The sequence below is a fragment of the Mytilus edulis genome, chromosome 10 (genome assembly GCF_963676685.1).
Source record: "Mytilus edulis chromosome 10, xbMytEdul2.2, whole genome shotgun sequence".
NCBI classification, from domain to species: domain Eukaryota; kingdom Metazoa; phylum Mollusca; class Bivalvia; order Mytilida; family Mytilidae; genus Mytilus; species Mytilus edulis.
In genome coordinates, this window is record NC_092353.1 from 3,329,911 (window position 1) to 3,347,853 (window position 17,943).

Sequence of the window (17,943 nt, forward strand, 5' to 3'; positions counted from 1 at the left end):
GACAACGCCATGGCTAAAAATGAAAAGGACAAACAAACAATAGCACACACGACACAACATGTGAAAATTCTATTTCATGTAGTACTACACATTCGATATGTTATAAATTATGTATTCTGCAAGGTTTTTTTTCACATCTAATATTTGGATTACAAGGTTTTTTTCACAAAGAACTTTAGAATATGCAAATATACAATATACAATTATAAAAAAATAAAAAAAAATTGCAATAGTAGTTAACAATTAAATATATATATATATTTATATACTGAACTTGATTTTATACTTGTGTATATTGTAATCTTTCTTGGGAAATATGATTTTTCTCAACTATGATAATTCCCTCTCAAAACTGTATTTTCAACCCCCAGGGATTGGATATTAGAATAGCTGGAATGATATTCTATTCCATTCAGAATATTTTTATTGGAGAGGAACATTTTGTATACTATATGTCCTTCTTTGTTTGATAAAAGAACACATCTTAATTATTCTCAGAGAAAAAAAATATGAAATAATCATAGTCCTTGTTTAAAATATTTGAATGAAACTATTGTCATTTATACAAACACAAATTACCATCAGTTTACGCCATGTACACAAGTTTTTACAATATTTACAAATTAATCTGAATGTGTTGTTTTTGCTGTTTGTTTGCATGTTCAGTCATTGTTTACTGTTAATTTATTTATTTTTCGTGGCTACCAATATTTGTGGATTGAGGAAAACTTTTCGTAGATATTTTGGCTATGGCAAAGTCAGCATGTATTTCTTTAGGAAATTTGTAATTTGTTGAACATTTAAATTTGCAGTTCCCCTGAACCCATGGAATCCAAGAACATTTGTATCCAACAAATATTAATGAATTAACAGTTGTTGGGATTGGAATTATTAATTAATGCTTTTGTCATGTGATCTGCTTTGTAGGAGCTTCAGGTGCATACTTAGAATTACTGAGAACAGAATCAGATAAAAAACTAATCACCTTTAGTTATAGACAGGTAATATTAACTAAGGACAGATTGCCTTTAGTTATTGGTATAGATTATCTGGTTTTCTACAAATTGATATCATAAAATATAAGCCATGAAACACAATGTACACCTTTTTGGCAAGTGAGCGCAACAAACGAGGGAAAAATCATTGTGTCGAGCGGATGATATTTTACAATACTTATACCAAAAAAACCTGATTATCTTTTTATTGTTCTATTACTGGTCTTTTCCTCTCCCTAAGACAGATTTACGCTTGACGAAAGCCAGCTTGATAAAGTTTCCTCACACATGGTGACGTCGCTGTTAGTAATATTTGCATTACCATTTCTTATTTCAATAGAGATTATTTGGCCCTGCACCTCCAGTCATGATTCATTTCAATAGAGATTATTTGGCCCTGCACCTCCAGTCATGATTCATTTCAATAGAGATTATTTGGCCCTGAACCTCCAGTCATGATTCATTTCAATAGAGATTATTTGGCCCTGCACCTCCAGTCATGATTCATTGACTTGGAACCTTTTATATAGTTCAAAGGTTTAAATATTGTCATTTTAAATTCAACATTTACATCACATAATCAAATTTACATCAAAATTACATATAAACTAATCGCTGTCAACTTCATTTTTGAAAGTTTTTTTATAAATAAATGTAAATTAGATAAATACTTACTGCATACCTTTTAGGTATTTTTGTCATTTGGTTGCTGTCTTATAAACTTTACTCTATACCCCTTTTAATCAAACACACTATTACTGAATGTCATGTTTACTTTATATCTACTGTTATTGTTATATTTATTGCTGATTGTATATTATGTAGGTTTTACCAAAGTGTCCTGATTTTGGAAAAGTTTACAATTACATAGAGAATGCAGCCAGCTTTACATGCCATAATGTGTCAGTTATATTTGATCAGACAGTCATGGGGTCCCTCAAGAAATTTGCTGATAGTATGCAAGAAAGGTACACTGATATATTTTATTAAATCTTAATTTCAGAGAAGTTTAGTAAACAATGGTTTAGTCCAATAGAAAAATATGTTAACTGACAATAGTACTGAGAAATGAAATTATGAGACATGGTTCTGACTCCTAGCCAACCAGTATTTACACCTACTCCTTTTTAAAAATTAGATGTTTATCAGAGAAGCAGGAAATACCAATTTAAAAGTCTTTGATTTTACCCAACAGAGATTGAAGCCACTACCTCCCCCCACTGGAGGCATATATATCATTTGCTTGGAGACAGAATTTTGTGTAGACTAAGTCATCTTATTGTCATCTACAATCATTTTGTACTATTTTCTCTGGATAATACTTCTGATAATTTTTTTTGTAATTTTTTTATTTTCAAGTTGAAACATTTGAAATTACATACTACAGTATTAAACACAAATAATAAAAAAAAATAAGTAACACTTGTAATACTTCTGATACTTGGATGTTCAACAGGTTAAAAAAAATTGAAGAAAAAGTGAACATTGGTCCAAATCTAAGGATAGCTGATACAAGACGCCTGGCTCCTCCCCCTCTACAGAGACAAGAGAGTAGATTGTCTAACTCAATTAACCAAGTCACTGGTATGCTTAAAGGAATGGCTGATGAAGGTATGGATGCTATTTATTTGTTGTTAAATCACAAGACTGTTGACTGAATATATTGTGTTCTTTCTTTTATAATAAGATGTGAGTAATACTCACCTGATTTTTCTACCTTAATTGAATTATTTTTGCTGAAGTGAATGAAGTGTATAATTTATAATTTCTTACCAATCTACCAGACATTTCTTTACATAGATTTATTCCATACATGTAACACCATAAGGAGACACAATTTACTTTTTCTTTTATAAATTCATGACATTATTAAACTTAGCTGGATTTTGTCTGAATACAGTTACTTTTACTTATTGAATACTGTTGCTTGATAATCTCTTTTGAAGCAAGTCATTGACATAAAAATTATAAGAATAATATTTATACATTGCTATTACTTTTGATTTTTTTTCATTCTTGTAAGGTTTGATTGATTTGAGGTATGTTTTGTCACAATATTTTGTAGAACTGTGCATGCCTAGTTGTACAATTGTCTGTTGAACTGGGCATGCATTGTTTTACATTTTTCATATGATCTGAACATTATGCACGATTCCCCAGGAAATTGTACAAACGAGCAGTTCATAAATGCATGTAAAACAATGAAGCCTAGATCATCAAACAATTGTAAAACTGTGCATGCTGATGCACAAAAAGGAATACAACCAGGTCCATCATACAATTGTTAAACTGTGCATTCGTTTATAATTATGGAATGCGCAGTTTTACCAAAGTTTGTTGAACTGTGCACTTGAATTAAAGCCAAGCATAATCATGTAAGAAGTTGTAAAATTATGCAATAGAATATCAATGATTTTTAACCGGATTTTTGTGACAAAAATGTCGGTTATTGATTTGGGGATGTACGGCTGGCAGGCGGGCGGTCGGGCGGGCGGCAATCAAATGTTGTCCGTGCATTAACTCATGAACCGTTCAACCAAAGCTTTAAAAATTTTAATATGTTGTTACCGACAACTAAATGAAGGTCAAGGTTAATAATGGCGATTTTGACTTTTACCGTTCAGGAGTTATGGTTCTTGAAAGATTGAAAAATGGAGTTTCCAGTCGTGTCCGTGCATTTACGCATGAACTGTTCTACCTAAGCTTCCCAAATTTTAATATGTTGTTACTGATGACAAAATGAAGGTCAAGTTCAATAATGACGATTTTGACTTTTACCGTTCAGGAGTTATGGTTCTTGAAAGATTGAAAAATGGTGTTTCCAGTCGTGTCCGTGCATTTACGCATGAACTGTTTTACCAAAGCTTCCCAAATTTTAATATGTTGTTACTGATGACAAAATAGAGGTCAAGTTCAATAATGACGATTTTGACTTTTACCGTTCAGGAGTTATGGTTCTTGAAAGATTGAAAAATGGAGTTTCCAGTCGTGTCCGTGCATTTACGCATAAACTGTTCTACTTAAGCTTCCCAAATTTTAATATGTTGTTACTGATGACAAAATGGAGGTCAAGTTCAATAATGGCGATTTTGACTTTTACCGTTCAGGAGTTATGGTTCTTGAAAGATTGAAAAATGGAGTTTCCAGTCGTGTCTGTGCATTTACGCATGAACTGTTTTACCAAAGCTTCCCAAATTTTAATATGTTGTTACTGATGACAAAATAGAGGTCAAGTTCAATAATGACGATTTTGACTTTTACCGTTCAGGAGTTATGGTTCTTGAAAGATTGAAAAATGGTGTTTCCAGTCGTGTCCTTGCATTTTCTCATGAACCATTCAACCAAAGCTTTTGAAATTTTTATATGTTGTTACTGATGGCAAATTAGAGGTCAAGTTCAATAATGTCGATTTTGACTTTTACCGTTCAGGAGTTATGGTTCTTGAAAGATTGAAAAATGGTGTTTCCAGTCGTGTCCGTGCATTTTCTCATGAACCGTTCAACCAATGCTTTTGAAATTTTTATATGTTGTTACTGATGGCAAATTAGAGGTCAAGTTCAATAATGTCGATTTTGACTTTTACCGTTCAGGAGTTATGGTTCTTGAAAGATTGTGAAATGGCTTTTCCATTCACGTTGTTGCATTTACTCATGAACCATTCAATCTAATATTATAAGCTTTTCAAATTTTAAGATGTTGATACTGATGACAAAATGGAGGTCAAATTTGATATTGACGATTTTCACTTTCACCATTCATCAGTAATGGTTCTTGTGATATTGCCAGGACACAAATAAATATTAATAAATCTGGTTTGCTGTCGTTGTGACAGCCTCTTGTACTAAAATTAATCATGTAATACGATGTATGCAGCATTTTACTAATAGTGCTCAGAACTTATAAAACTTGATGACTTGTGCATGCCTGATTAGTCCAATATTTGTCTTTTTGGGCATGCCCAGTTCTACAATTATCTGTACCCATTCATTTACTATTTCAGTTGATTCTAGTGACAGACCAACCATCAAATTACACCTGGTCACATGTATCAAAGATGTCAGTCTTCAGCTGTGTAATATAGATAAACATTTCTCTCAGATGGAATTCAAAGGTAGGAAGATATTAACACTCATTCTGTAATATAGATAAACATTTCTCTCAGATGGAATTCAAAGGTAGGAATTGTGATGCAATCTTACTCATGGATTAGGTAGTCTTCTCTGATTGCCTTGTCTGTGTTTACAAATATTAAGTTTCCATCACTTTCTACTAATCATTTACTCTAAGAAATGGATAGGAGATTACTAATTCTATTGTGTTAACCATTAAAATATATCTTGCTTGCTTAGTTTGAAGGAGCTTTAGAAAATAACAAAATATCATTACTTCAGCTTCATTTGTTATGCTGTATCTGTTATTGGAGACAGCAATTTATTTTCACAAGTAAAATAATTATGTGAATATATGTTGTGTTGAATATATAACTTAGAGCTTCCCTATTATAATTACATCAAGAAAATAAGAAATCTATGAAAAAGAAGTAGCTGTGAAATCAGTTGAAAATGGCAAAACACAAAAAAGGGCTAAAATAATTTGGTTTAACATATTGAAGCTCATCAGCTAAATTTATTTCAAAGTTATAAAATTACATAAACGTTTGATGCAATGTTTATAAAAAACTTATAGTAATGATAAAACAGTCACATATAGATTTCTACTTGGAACATATGGGAAAAGATTTCCTGAAAATCGATTTAGTCTTTTTCTTTTAATTCTTTATACTTTATTTACTATGTGAATATTATGTTTAAGGATTAGACCTACGGTAGTAGAGAGGCATTATGTTTTCTGGTCTGTGCGTCCATCTGTCTGTTCGTTCGTTCATCTGTTTGTTCGTTGGTCTGCTCATCCATCCGTCTGTCCTGCTTCAGGTTAAAGTTTTTGGTCAAGGTAGTTTTGGATGAAGCTGAATTCCAATCAACTTGAAACTTATTACACCATTCCTTATAATATGATATTTCTAATTTTAAAGCCATATTAGACTTTTGATCTCAATTTCACGGTCCACTGAGCATAGAAAATGAAAGTGAGGGTTTCAGGTTAAAGTTTTTGGTCAAGGTAGTTTGTGATGAAGTTGAAGTCCAATCAACTTGAAACTTAGTTCACATGTTCCCTATGGTATGATCTTTCTAATTTTGATGGCAAATTAGATTTTTTACCCAATTTCACGGTCCATTGAACATGGAAAATGATAGTGCGAGTGGGGCATCCATGTACTTTGAACACATCCTTGTTTTTCAATTCTTTTAATACTTGATTTATTATGTGAATATTCTGTTACAGGAATGGAAAGTCAGCTGATTATGAGACATAAGAAGATTGTATTTAACTGTAGACTGAAAGAGATGTCCATAAAAGATCTGAACAGACATACACTGTATCCTAATGTAGGTAGAATTATACCTATATTATATATCCTATCAAATATACACTCTATCCTAATGTAGGTAGAATTATACCTATATTATATATCCTATCAAATATACACTCTATCCTAATGTAGGTAGAATTATACCTATATTATATATCCTATCAAATATACACTCTATCTTAATGTAGGTAGAATTATACCTATATTATATATACTATCAAATATACACTCTATCCTAATGTAGGTAGAATTATACCTATATTATATATCCTATCAATATACACTCTATCCTAATGTAGGTAGAATTATACCTATATTATATATCCTATCAAATGTAGGTAGAATTATACCTATATTATATATCCTATCAAATATACACTCTATCCTAATGTAGGTAGAATTATACCTATATTATATATCCTATCAAATATACACTGTATCCTAATGTAGGTAGAATTATACCTATATTATATATCCTATCAAATATACACTCTATCCAAATGTAGGTAGAATTATACCTATATTATATATCCTATCAAATATACACTCTATCCTAATGTAGGTAGAATTATACCTATATTATATATCCTATCAAATATACACTCTATCCTATTTTAGGTAGAATTATACCAATAGTATATATCCTATCAAATATACACTCTATCCTAATGTAGGTAGAATTATACCTATATTATATATACTATCAATATACACTCTATCCTAATGTAGGTAGAATTATACCTATATTATATATCCTATCAAATATACACTCTATCCTAATGTAGGTAGAATTATACCTATATTATATATCCTATCAAATATACACTCTATCCTAATGTAGGTAGAATTATACCTATATTATATATCCTATCAATATACACTCTATCCTAATGTAGGTAGAATTATACCTATATTATATATCCTATCAAATATACACTGTATCCTAATGTAGGTAGAATTATACCTATATTATATATCCTATCAAATATACACTCTATCCTAATGTAGGTAGAATTATACCTATATTATATATCCTATCAAATATACACTCTATCCTAATGTAGGTAGAATTATACCTATATTATATATCCTATCAAATGTAGGTAGAATTATACCTATATTATATATCCTATCAAATATACACTGTATCCTAATGTAGGTAGAATTATACCTATATTATATATACTATCAAATATACACTGTATCCTAATGTAGGTAGAATTATACCTATATTATATATACTATCAAATATACACTCTATCCTAATGTAGGTAGAATTATACCTATATTATATATCCTATCAAATATACACTCTATCCTAATTTAGGTAGAATTATACCTATATTATATATCCTATCAAATATACACTCTATCCTAATGTAGGTAGAATTATACCTATATTATATATACTATCAATATACACTCTATCCTAATGTAGGTAGAATTATACCTATATTATATATCCTATCAAATATACACTGTATCCTAATGTAGGTAGAATTATACCTATATTATATATCCTATCAAATATACACTCTATCCTAATGTAGGTAGAATTATACCTATATTATATATCCTATCAAATATACACTGTATCCTAATTTAGGTAGAATTATACCTATATTATATATCCTATCAAATATACACTGTATCCTAATGTAGGTAGAATTATACCTATATTATATATCCTATCAAATATACACTCTATCCTAATGTAGGTAGAATTATACCAGCATTAACAAATGATTAAATATCCTATCAAACATATACTCTATCCAAATGTAGGTACAATTACTGTGGATTCGCTTATTTTCGTGGGTACCAGTTTTCATGGATTAAGAAAAACTTACATGTTCATGGATATTTAATTTCGTTGTTTTGCTGAAGTTTGCATATGTATGCCTATAGAAGATTTGTCAATGGTTGAGCCTTTCATTTCATGGTTAACCTATACCCACCAAATCCACAAAAATTGGTATCCAACGCTTGATAATGAATCCACAGTATACCAGCATGTACATTAAATATCCTATCAAAATATATCTACCTTCAAAGAGTGTTCTAGATCTTAATGAAAGCAATTAGAAGGCCATGATCAGAAATTTTACCAGTTATGCTTTCATAAAAAGTATATATATTATCTTAATTGAGTTACTTTGATGTAAATTGCAAAAAGATATTGAATAAAATTAAAAAAGAATAAAACTATACTAAAATATGACACTATACCAATAGTGAGAAATAATTTGGTTTATTTTCAAAACTCAATAGCAGTGTTGAAAGGATATAAACCCAATGAAAAACACAGTATCTCATCTCGATTTCACAAAAAAAAATATCATTGATTGTGAATATTAAATATTTAAGAACATTACATCGCAGATAAAGATTATAATGTAAAGATATCATTTAAGGTTTTAAAATGAAGCAGAAATTTCATTGTTTTTTCAAGGTGAAGGTTATAAAAACTTCCACAATCTTTTTTCAATTTTTCAGATTTTGATAATAGAAAAAGAAGATGACCCATTCTTTGACCTAAAGGTAATATTAGTAGCCAAGCAAGAGGATCATAATATGAGATTAGATAATCATTAATGCTATATCTATTAAGAAGTTATGATAAAAATAAGGAGAACCTGTTAGAATTGCTTGTTGATATAAGCAAAAGAAATCTCTGTATTACTGAAAATTTATTACACCGGGGTTTTCAATATCACAAACTAGTCAAAACATTTTCTAAATTTTATCATCGGTACAAGGACATCATTGGTAAATATAAATCAACATGCAGACATCTTATACGTTCACATATTTCACATCTAATCTTTTTAGGTAATATTCTATACAAAGTACAAAAATATTTTCATTCACCTCAAAAGCTAACCAAACCTTTAAACAGACTTTTCAGAAGGGATATAGCTACAATACTGTTGTTATGTTATTAAAAATGGCATTTTGGGGAATTAATATTAAAAAATGTAGTAAATTTGCAAGCATACCATATCTCTTTATTTTTAGAGATTCAGAGAAAAAAAAATTATGCATCTCTCAACATGGTGGTTTAAAAATATTTATGGAATAAAAGCATTTTTGTGCCCCACCTATGATAGTAGAGGGGCATTATGTTTTCTGGTCTGTGCCTCTGTTCGTGCGTCCGTCCGTCCGTCCGTCTGTGCCTCCGTTCGTCCGTCCGGTTAAAGTTTTTGGTCGAAGTAGTTTTTGATGAAGCTGAAGTCCAATCAACTTGAAACTTAATACACATGTTCCCCATGATATGATCTTTCTAATTTTAATGCCAAATTATAGTTTTGACCCCAATTTCATGGTCCACTGAACATAGAAAATGATAGTGCAAAGTTCAGGTTAAAGTTTTTGGTCAAGGTAGTTTTTGATGAAGTTAAAGTTACATCAACTTGAAACTTAGTACACATGTTCCCTATGATATGATCTTTCTAATTTTAATTCCAAATTAAAGTTTTGACCCCAATTTCACGGTCCACTGATCATAGAAAATGATAGTGGGAGTGGGGCATCTGTGTACTATGGACACATTCTTGTTTTCTATATTACAGGTTGAAAAGTTTAATAATAAAGACAAAATTGTGAAAAAAGACAATAATATAGGTGATAAATTAGACTACAGAGTGAGACTTAGGATTGGACATCTACAACTGGCTTGTATCAGCAAGTTCTTTTACAGTATTGTGGTAGGTTGAAGATAAGGCTTATATCAGTAGTTCTAAGAAATTATGTACAGTAAGTATACTCCAGTTGATTGAGTTTTGTCTAACATCAGCAAGTTCTGTTAGGAAATTACTGAAGGTCGATTCAGAGTGAGACTCTGAACCTTCAACTGAAAACACGTTCAAAAGTCAGTATTGAATCTTGGTATTATATTGTGCTAGGTTGACATGATGGGATTGCAGTTGAAATTTTACCTTTGTTTTTGAATGAAATTACTATAGTTTATGCATGCCAGAAAGCCTTAACACAAAATCTTGACTTAAATTTTCTGTTATTTGTTTTCAGGGTTTCTTTGATCCATTTAAGACTCCCGAGATTGTTCAAGCTGCTACTACTTATAGGGATATGGTCTCTAAACAGGTAATCTTAAAACTGGACTAATGTAACTTATAGGGACATGGTCTCTAAACAGGTAATCTTAAAACTGGACTAATGTAACTTAGACCTATAGAGATGACTAATGTAATTTAAATGTTTGCCTCTAATATCAGTAGATCCTGATAAAAGAAACAGTGTTAAGCTTTCATTTCTGGATTGAACTGTTGTAAATTATGGGAAAATGGACCAAAATCAACATCACGAGAAAACTGACGGGCTTATTTATGTACAAAAAATGAATATGTAACACAGCAGCAAAGGACATTCGCTGAATTACAAGCTCCTGACTTGGGACAAGCACATACATGCAGAATGTGACAGGGTGAAACATGTTAGCCGGATCCCAACCCATCTCTAATCTGGGACAGTGGTGAAACAATATAGCATAAGAACAAACTATAAAAATTAGTTGAAAAAGGCTTAACTCATCAGATAGGTACAAATAGAAATACATATGACAAATACACAGAGTGGATGTGTCCTGGTACATGTACATCCCAACAAAAAAGACACTAAGTGCAGATCTGAGGGTACTCGTAGTTACTGACAGCTAGTTCAAAGCCAATAACAACTAATAAAAAAGTCATGCATCCACATGATCAAATAATTCACATCCAACTTCCAATGGAATTAGTGTAAGACATTATAAACAGGTAGGTTTGCCTCAACAAAATGATATGAAATTTGAACAAAATCCGTTGTGGAGCTATGTCCCTTTATAACATTATATACAAGCAGAGGAATCATTTGTGTCCCATAGACACATTCTCAATTTATTTTTTGTTTACAGGTGACAGAAATTCACCCATCGGCCATGAGGATAGCAATTAGAGTCACTATGCATAGACCAACCATTGTGATACCTAAACATTCCACATGTGCAGACATTTTCATGCTTCAATTCAGAATGTTTGAAATTGACAATTCATTTAAAAAAGAAATGTTGTCAGATGGCCAAGAGCAAGATTGGAATTATTTTATAGCTCACCTAAAAGAAATGGAAGTAAAACGGTATGTATGAAAAATTCAAAGATGTCCATAAAACTAGAGAATTTGATACTATATATATTGACAAATATTGGTTGGGTTGTTGTCTCTTTGACACATTCCCCATTTCCATTCTCTATTTTATCACTAAAAATAACATGTTTTACTAAGTATATGTTCAGGTCAGTTTTTGCAGTTTGTATATACAATATCATTAAATTTTGATGGAAGTCTTGGATAAGCTTAATCAGAAATACTTTTTTTTATATCTCCATTTCAACATATTACTATAGCCAAATTTGAAATATCTTTATAGGTCAAGTCAGAGGTAATAAAACTGTTTTAGCATACTTTGCCAAAAAGATGTATTTGTATTCCATTTAACAGTTTCTTCTTCTGTTTATTGTTTATTGTTTGTTATTTTTGTTTAATTGTTCAAGCAGTGAAAATGTCATTAGTGTCCATTAGCTAGCTTTTTACAGGTAAACCAGAATTAAAGAAATAATCATAATATGGGTTAAACACTTATTTAGGATTCTGTACATATATATCAATGCTTAGATTGGATTGAGATCTTTCTAGTTGTATTTAAAAAATTTAAATAATGAAGTCTTTCAGAAAGACAAATGTATTGAAAAATGGAAAGCAATTAAGGCATTTTCATGAAAACAAAAATTTCAATACAAAGAAAAGAGAACTATGAATCATTTCATTTTTAAAAAAAGATTGTGAATCATACTGAAATTTCTAAAACTTTTACAATGCTTTAATTTTTGGGGAATTTTATTGTGATAGGTTTCACATTAAAAAAAAAATCTATTGCATTGAAATTTTGAAAGCATTATTTATTTACAATATTTCATGAAATTATAGTAATTAATCTTTTAGTTTTGTATATTATTGGGCATCTAAAAAGAAATGCACTAGAAAATTTCAGAATTTACAATACAGTTCATTTCTGTACTTGTCATATTTCAAAAGAATAAGATTAAAACTAGTAGTAATATTTTAGTGGAGAGAGGCTATTAATGTCGGTAATGAGGTAAGACCACAGTTAATACCTCCCATTGTAATATTTTAGTGGAGAGAGGCTATTAATGTCGGTAATGAGGTAAGACCACAGTTAATACCTCCCATTGTAATATTTTAGTGGAGAGAGGCTATTAATGTCGGTAATGAGGTAAGACCACAGTTAATACCTCCCATTGTAATATTTTAGTGGAGAGAGGCTATTAATGTCGGTAATGAGGTAAGACCACAGTTAATACCTCCCATTGTTTGAATCCATGTTAATTACATAACCATTGTTGAGTTGGTATCTAACTAAGTTATAGTGTGAAGGAATACCCTTTGTTATCCTGTAATATGTCATGTTTGCTTTGATAATTTGAGAATAAACTTGCAGCAGTTTTGTTTAAATGACCACAGCTTCCTAATATGCCTTTTTAAACATTTTTTCTCATTGTTGAAGGATGTACAGTGACTTATAATTGCTATAAACAATCTTGTTATTTGGTCTCTGATAGATAGTTGTGTTATTGGCAATTATACTAAAATTCTTTATTTTTATATATCTTGAAAAGATCATAAAAAATTGTTCATTTATCTTTACGATATAACAATGGTATATGTTTCCATACTTTGATCAGATTTTTGCTTTTTGCATGAAAATGCTAGTGTAAGTTGAACTGGTATACTCCAGTGATTCATCTTATAAAGGATTTCCCTTTCTTATCAGTCAACATAAGGAAGAATAGCGTGTTTTTGGGGTGTTTTTTTTTTTTTGTGTGAATCCAGCTTATTAAAGGTGTAGACCAGTGGAGATAATTACATCAGATAATAATTACAAATTGACATATATTTTTTTTGAACTATTAAAGTTTTAGATTCAGTCATTTTTTAGGCTGTTAGTTTGTTCCATGGAAATGAATTTGTGTTCCAAACATTAAGTCTTGTTCAGAGATGAACCTTTATCTTTTTATATTACAGTGGCAGATTAAAGGAGAATGAATTCCACATGTTGTATCATATTGTTGAACCTGTGAACTTTGAAGCGACCTTTGGATTGGCCTTGGCACCATTTAGGTCAAGGCTGATGTATAACATATCTGGAGATGTAGCTCTCATTAAGGTAACACAAATCTTCTAATTCAGGAAATTTTAGTACCCAAAAATTTGGTTCCTGTAAATAAGTGTTTTGAATTGGACTTAATTTTGTGTATGAACAAGTGAAGAGTAGAGAGAAGTTATGATAAGAGATGGTTATTTTTAAAATCTCCAAAAGAGTTTTTGTATGAACTAATAGGGTTTAATATACTTACTTGAATTTACATTTATTTACAGAATATGTTTGCCTTCATAACACGTTCTAATAGAAATTAAAATTTACCTGTATATCTATATATCGCTATTATATAAAATTGTCCTTTGATCTTGCTGACTATAATTTCCTTTCTCAGAGGAGTCAAGTGATATGAAAAAATATTAAAGGAAATTAAGGGGGCATGTGGTGTTGTCAATGAAATTAACAACGTCTCCATAGGTAAAATAGCGATAAACAGATTATCATTGGTCATCTCAACTCGATTGCTTTTCTCACTTTCGCCGTACTGGCTCAAGCGAGAAAATCAATCTTGATGAGATGATCAACGATAATCTATAAATATCTATATCAGGAAATATTTTACTTTGCTATCTAGTGGAAAAGAAAGCAAATGTAGAAAAGGCTGTTTCCTTTTCCTTGATTTTTAAAAGTTTTTGATTTGATGCCTGAAAAAAACTCAGTTACCAAAACTTTACCCTTAAAATTGACTTCATGACATTTCCCAAAATATAGTGTTGAGATTTTTGTACAATCAATTTCAACATTTTCTGTTATAGATCAATGTTCAGCAATCAGATATAAAATTGATGTTTGATGTACTCAGGAAAAATTTCAAAGAAGGTGCTCCACAATCAGTTCAAGGTATGCTCAATTTTAATTTTAAATTTATTTTGACCGTTTGAATTTATGTTATGCATGCAAGAAAAAAGATATCAAGTCTACCATTTGACTAGTTTTCTGCTGTTAGAAATATATTATAGGGTTAAACACACTTTTTACGAAATATCTCAGAATGTTATTTAATATTATTACATTGGTTGCAATGGATTACATTGATTTTCCAGTTTGATAAAAACCGATTATTTCACATGTGAAATAAAAAAACGTGATTATTTCACCCTCTGATGTCATACAACAATAGGCGTTGTCAAGACGTCGATAACGGCGGATCAAAACAAATTATGAATGCGTTGAAAAAAGATTTATTTCCTTACATGTTTTACATTAATTTCTTTAAAAAAAAAAACCCATTTGCCAATGTAATAAAAAGAATAGCTAATTAAAGAATTCAAATATCAAAAAATATTCAACTCGTGACCGAATAACACTGATATTTAACTCATGCGCTATGCGCATTCATGAATTAATGTGTTGTTAGGTCACTCGTTGAATATTTTTCTCTATTTGAATTATTCCATTAGTTATTCTATAATTAATTTTATACATTTTAAGTTCTATGCATTAGAATAGATTACATTCACTGTTATGTAACTTATTTTACAATCTCCATCTGCTTTGAACCCCAAGGATCCCATGCATGTGTATTGCGCATGAATGGAATACAATGAAGGTTTGGCAACATCTTGTCTATCCAATTGTTAACCAAGGGGCATAATTCTAACAAACCAATTCGGAATAAAGTATTCATAGATCTGCAAATCATATAAGAATTATTTGAATATACAATGTTATAATAATAACAATGTTTGTACAGATGTAGGTTCCAGTCCAGTTGCCAGAGTAGACGTTGTTGATTCGCCCACTGCAGACACGTCAGAGACTGCTTTCAATGCTTTAGTTACACTACAGGGTCTAACATTGTGTTTGTATGATGAGAAGACTGATATTGAAGCTTCTCCACTCCAGGTATAATTTAGAGGAATATTCGTCATGAGCAATGATAAGTTAACAGTACTGAAAACAGTTATACAGTTTGGGTTTTTCTCATTTATGAAAGCCATACAGTTGCCAATAATTGCTACCACCTACTTCATTTACAATTTAGTGGATAGTTTTCTCATTGTCATTTATACCTCATCTCTTTATTTTTGTATGTTTTTATAATGTAGCCATTCATCATCCTTACTCTGTAGGCTACATTGCATTCACCTTGTCCACCCTTCAGTCAGTTAATTGTCATAACGCCTGTCTACTCAATAAATACTTCCATCACACTTTTCTCAGATTTCTATCGAACAGAATATCTTCATATTTGATGAGCAGTTCCTTCCTGGGTTTTTATGACCCATTTATGGTATGTGTGCCGTCTGTTCGTTTGTTTGTTCGTTCGTCTGTTCGATATTCCGTCCGTCCGTCCAGCTTCAGGTTAAAGTTTTTGGTCAAGGTCGTTTTTGATGAAGTTGAGGTCCAGCCTACTTGAAACTTAGTACACATGTTCCCTATGATATGATCTTTCTAGTTTTAATGCCAAAATTAGAGATTTTCCACATTTTCACAGTCCATTGAATATAAAAAATGATAGTGCCAATGGGGCATCCCTGTACTTTGGACACACTCTTGTTTTTTATACTTTTTGATTTATTAAAAAGAGTGTGCATGCATTCTTGTTCATTTAAAAAAAACTTTTATTTTGAAAAGGTATTGTCTCCTTTCTATTCATATTGAATATTAAAAGCTTAATAAAAAGAGTTTGAGTTTTGACACATTAGATTGTGTATTTCAGATTTACCACAGGAACAAACTAAGTTCATGTAAGATTGGAGAATTAAACATCCGAGTTAACACTTTCCCTGAAGCTGACATTACTATGGATGTTAATATTACACTACATTCCCTGTCTCTAGATGACACTAAGTCTGACAGTAAACCAGTTGTTAAAAGGTATGTAAAATCTAAAGATAGACTGTAACCTGGTCAATAAAAGTTGCATATGAAATAAGCATGAATATAAGTAATTGCATAACAACAATACTGCATTATAACTTCACTACATGACAGCATAGCTGATAACCAAAATAGCATCTTTTGTGATCTATTTATAGAAAAAAATCTGAATGTAATAACTATGAAATTTTGTACAAAACAGTCGTGTATAAACCTTTCAATGAATTTAATAGCAATTAAAGAAACAAATTTGATTTCAGGATATTTTATTGCCACCAGATATCTCAACAAGAAAACCTACCATTGATATCTGTTGTATATAAATCAAGGTCAAGTGGACACCAGGAAGGTCAGTTATATCTATTCTCAAAGGGCATCAATTTTATAATTGTATGGCTAGGTAGAACATCCAAGACATCCAATATCCCACTTTTTTCATATATTTTGAATATAAACAAAAATATTTCTGTATCATAAAATATACTTATCACAATAATGCTTGTGCAATTTCTTGGAGAATTTAAAATTAGTGTTAGTAAGGATGTCGATTGTGCTAAGTTACTACTTTTATTACACTATTTTCACTCATTTGATTTGGAATTATTTTTAAATGATGGGATTTACACATTAAACTTACATTTATGTTGTATATCTGACATAATTATTTTGGAAGATGTTGAATTTGATTTCCCCTATAAGTCTCAAGTTTGTGACGTCATATAGCCATATATATGATTTTATTGTTTTGTTTTTCAGCTGATATTAGAATGGATAAAGTGACAATTAATTTAAACATTCCGTATTTATTGGCTTTAAATGAGTTCTACCAATCAGCCTTCCAATCTGATGTACCACCAATAGACCAGTCTAGACAGAGAACCAGTCTGGTATCAGATCAACTGGATTCCAGTCCTAATAACTCAGTCCTACAGGTGAAAGGAATTGTTAAACAGCCAAAGATTGTTCTGTTTGCTGATCCAGAGAAAGATACCAGTAGAATTTTAGTCTTAGATGTAAGTTTTGTTTTATATTTAGATAATGGTATTATGGTTATTATATATCTAGCTCTGAAAGTGCAGTGAGTAAATTCGAGGAAACTAAGGTGCCGTTAAAGGGTTATAATTGCTGAAGGATGTAAGTATGGATTATAGGGTTTTCTACACATTGATATATCGTAAATTATCAGCCTCGAGCCACAATGAACCTTTTTGGCGAGAGAGCGCAGTGAAAGAGCTAAAAAGTTTCACATGTCCAGCGGCTGATATTTTACGATATCTATATGAAAAAAACACGATAATCTGTATCGTTCTCTTACTGGTCTTTTCCCTCTTCCTAAGATGGTTTTACGCTTGACGAAAGCAAGCTTGATAACTTCTCCTCTCACATTGTGACGTCACTTATAATGCCTGGTCTCGTTTTGGAGCCTTGATACGGGAATTACGGAGCGACAGAGCAGGGTG

At 30.9% G+C, this 17,943-nt stretch overlaps 1 protein-coding gene across 1 annotated transcript in view; it reads left to right on the forward strand.

Annotated features, from left to right (window-relative positions):
* LOC139493161 (intermembrane lipid transfer protein VPS13A-like) overlaps window positions 1-17,943 on the forward strand; it is a 148,245-nt gene that overhangs the window by 61,815 nt on the left and 68,487 nt on the right. The window contains exons 29-43 of the mRNA XM_071281335.1: window positions 928-1,001; window positions 1,821-1,963; window positions 2,452-2,606; window positions 4,996-5,106; window positions 6,339-6,442; window positions 8,923-8,967; window positions 9,999-10,133; window positions 10,456-10,530; window positions 11,339-11,559; window positions 13,525-13,666; window positions 14,416-14,500; window positions 15,354-15,505; window positions 16,323-16,480; window positions 16,744-16,832; window positions 17,240-17,496. Of these exons, the coding sequence (XP_071137436.1) occupies window positions 928-1,001; window positions 1,821-1,963; window positions 2,452-2,606; window positions 4,996-5,106; window positions 6,339-6,442; window positions 8,923-8,967; window positions 9,999-10,133; window positions 10,456-10,530; window positions 11,339-11,559; window positions 13,525-13,666; window positions 14,416-14,500; window positions 15,354-15,505; window positions 16,323-16,480; window positions 16,744-16,832; window positions 17,240-17,496 (1,946 nt within the window). The remainder of the gene's footprint in view (window positions 1-927; window positions 1,002-1,820; window positions 1,964-2,451; window positions 2,607-4,995; window positions 5,107-6,338; window positions 6,443-8,922; window positions 8,968-9,998; window positions 10,134-10,455; window positions 10,531-11,338; window positions 11,560-13,524; window positions 13,667-14,415; window positions 14,501-15,353; window positions 15,506-16,322; window positions 16,481-16,743; window positions 16,833-17,239; window positions 17,497-17,943) is intronic.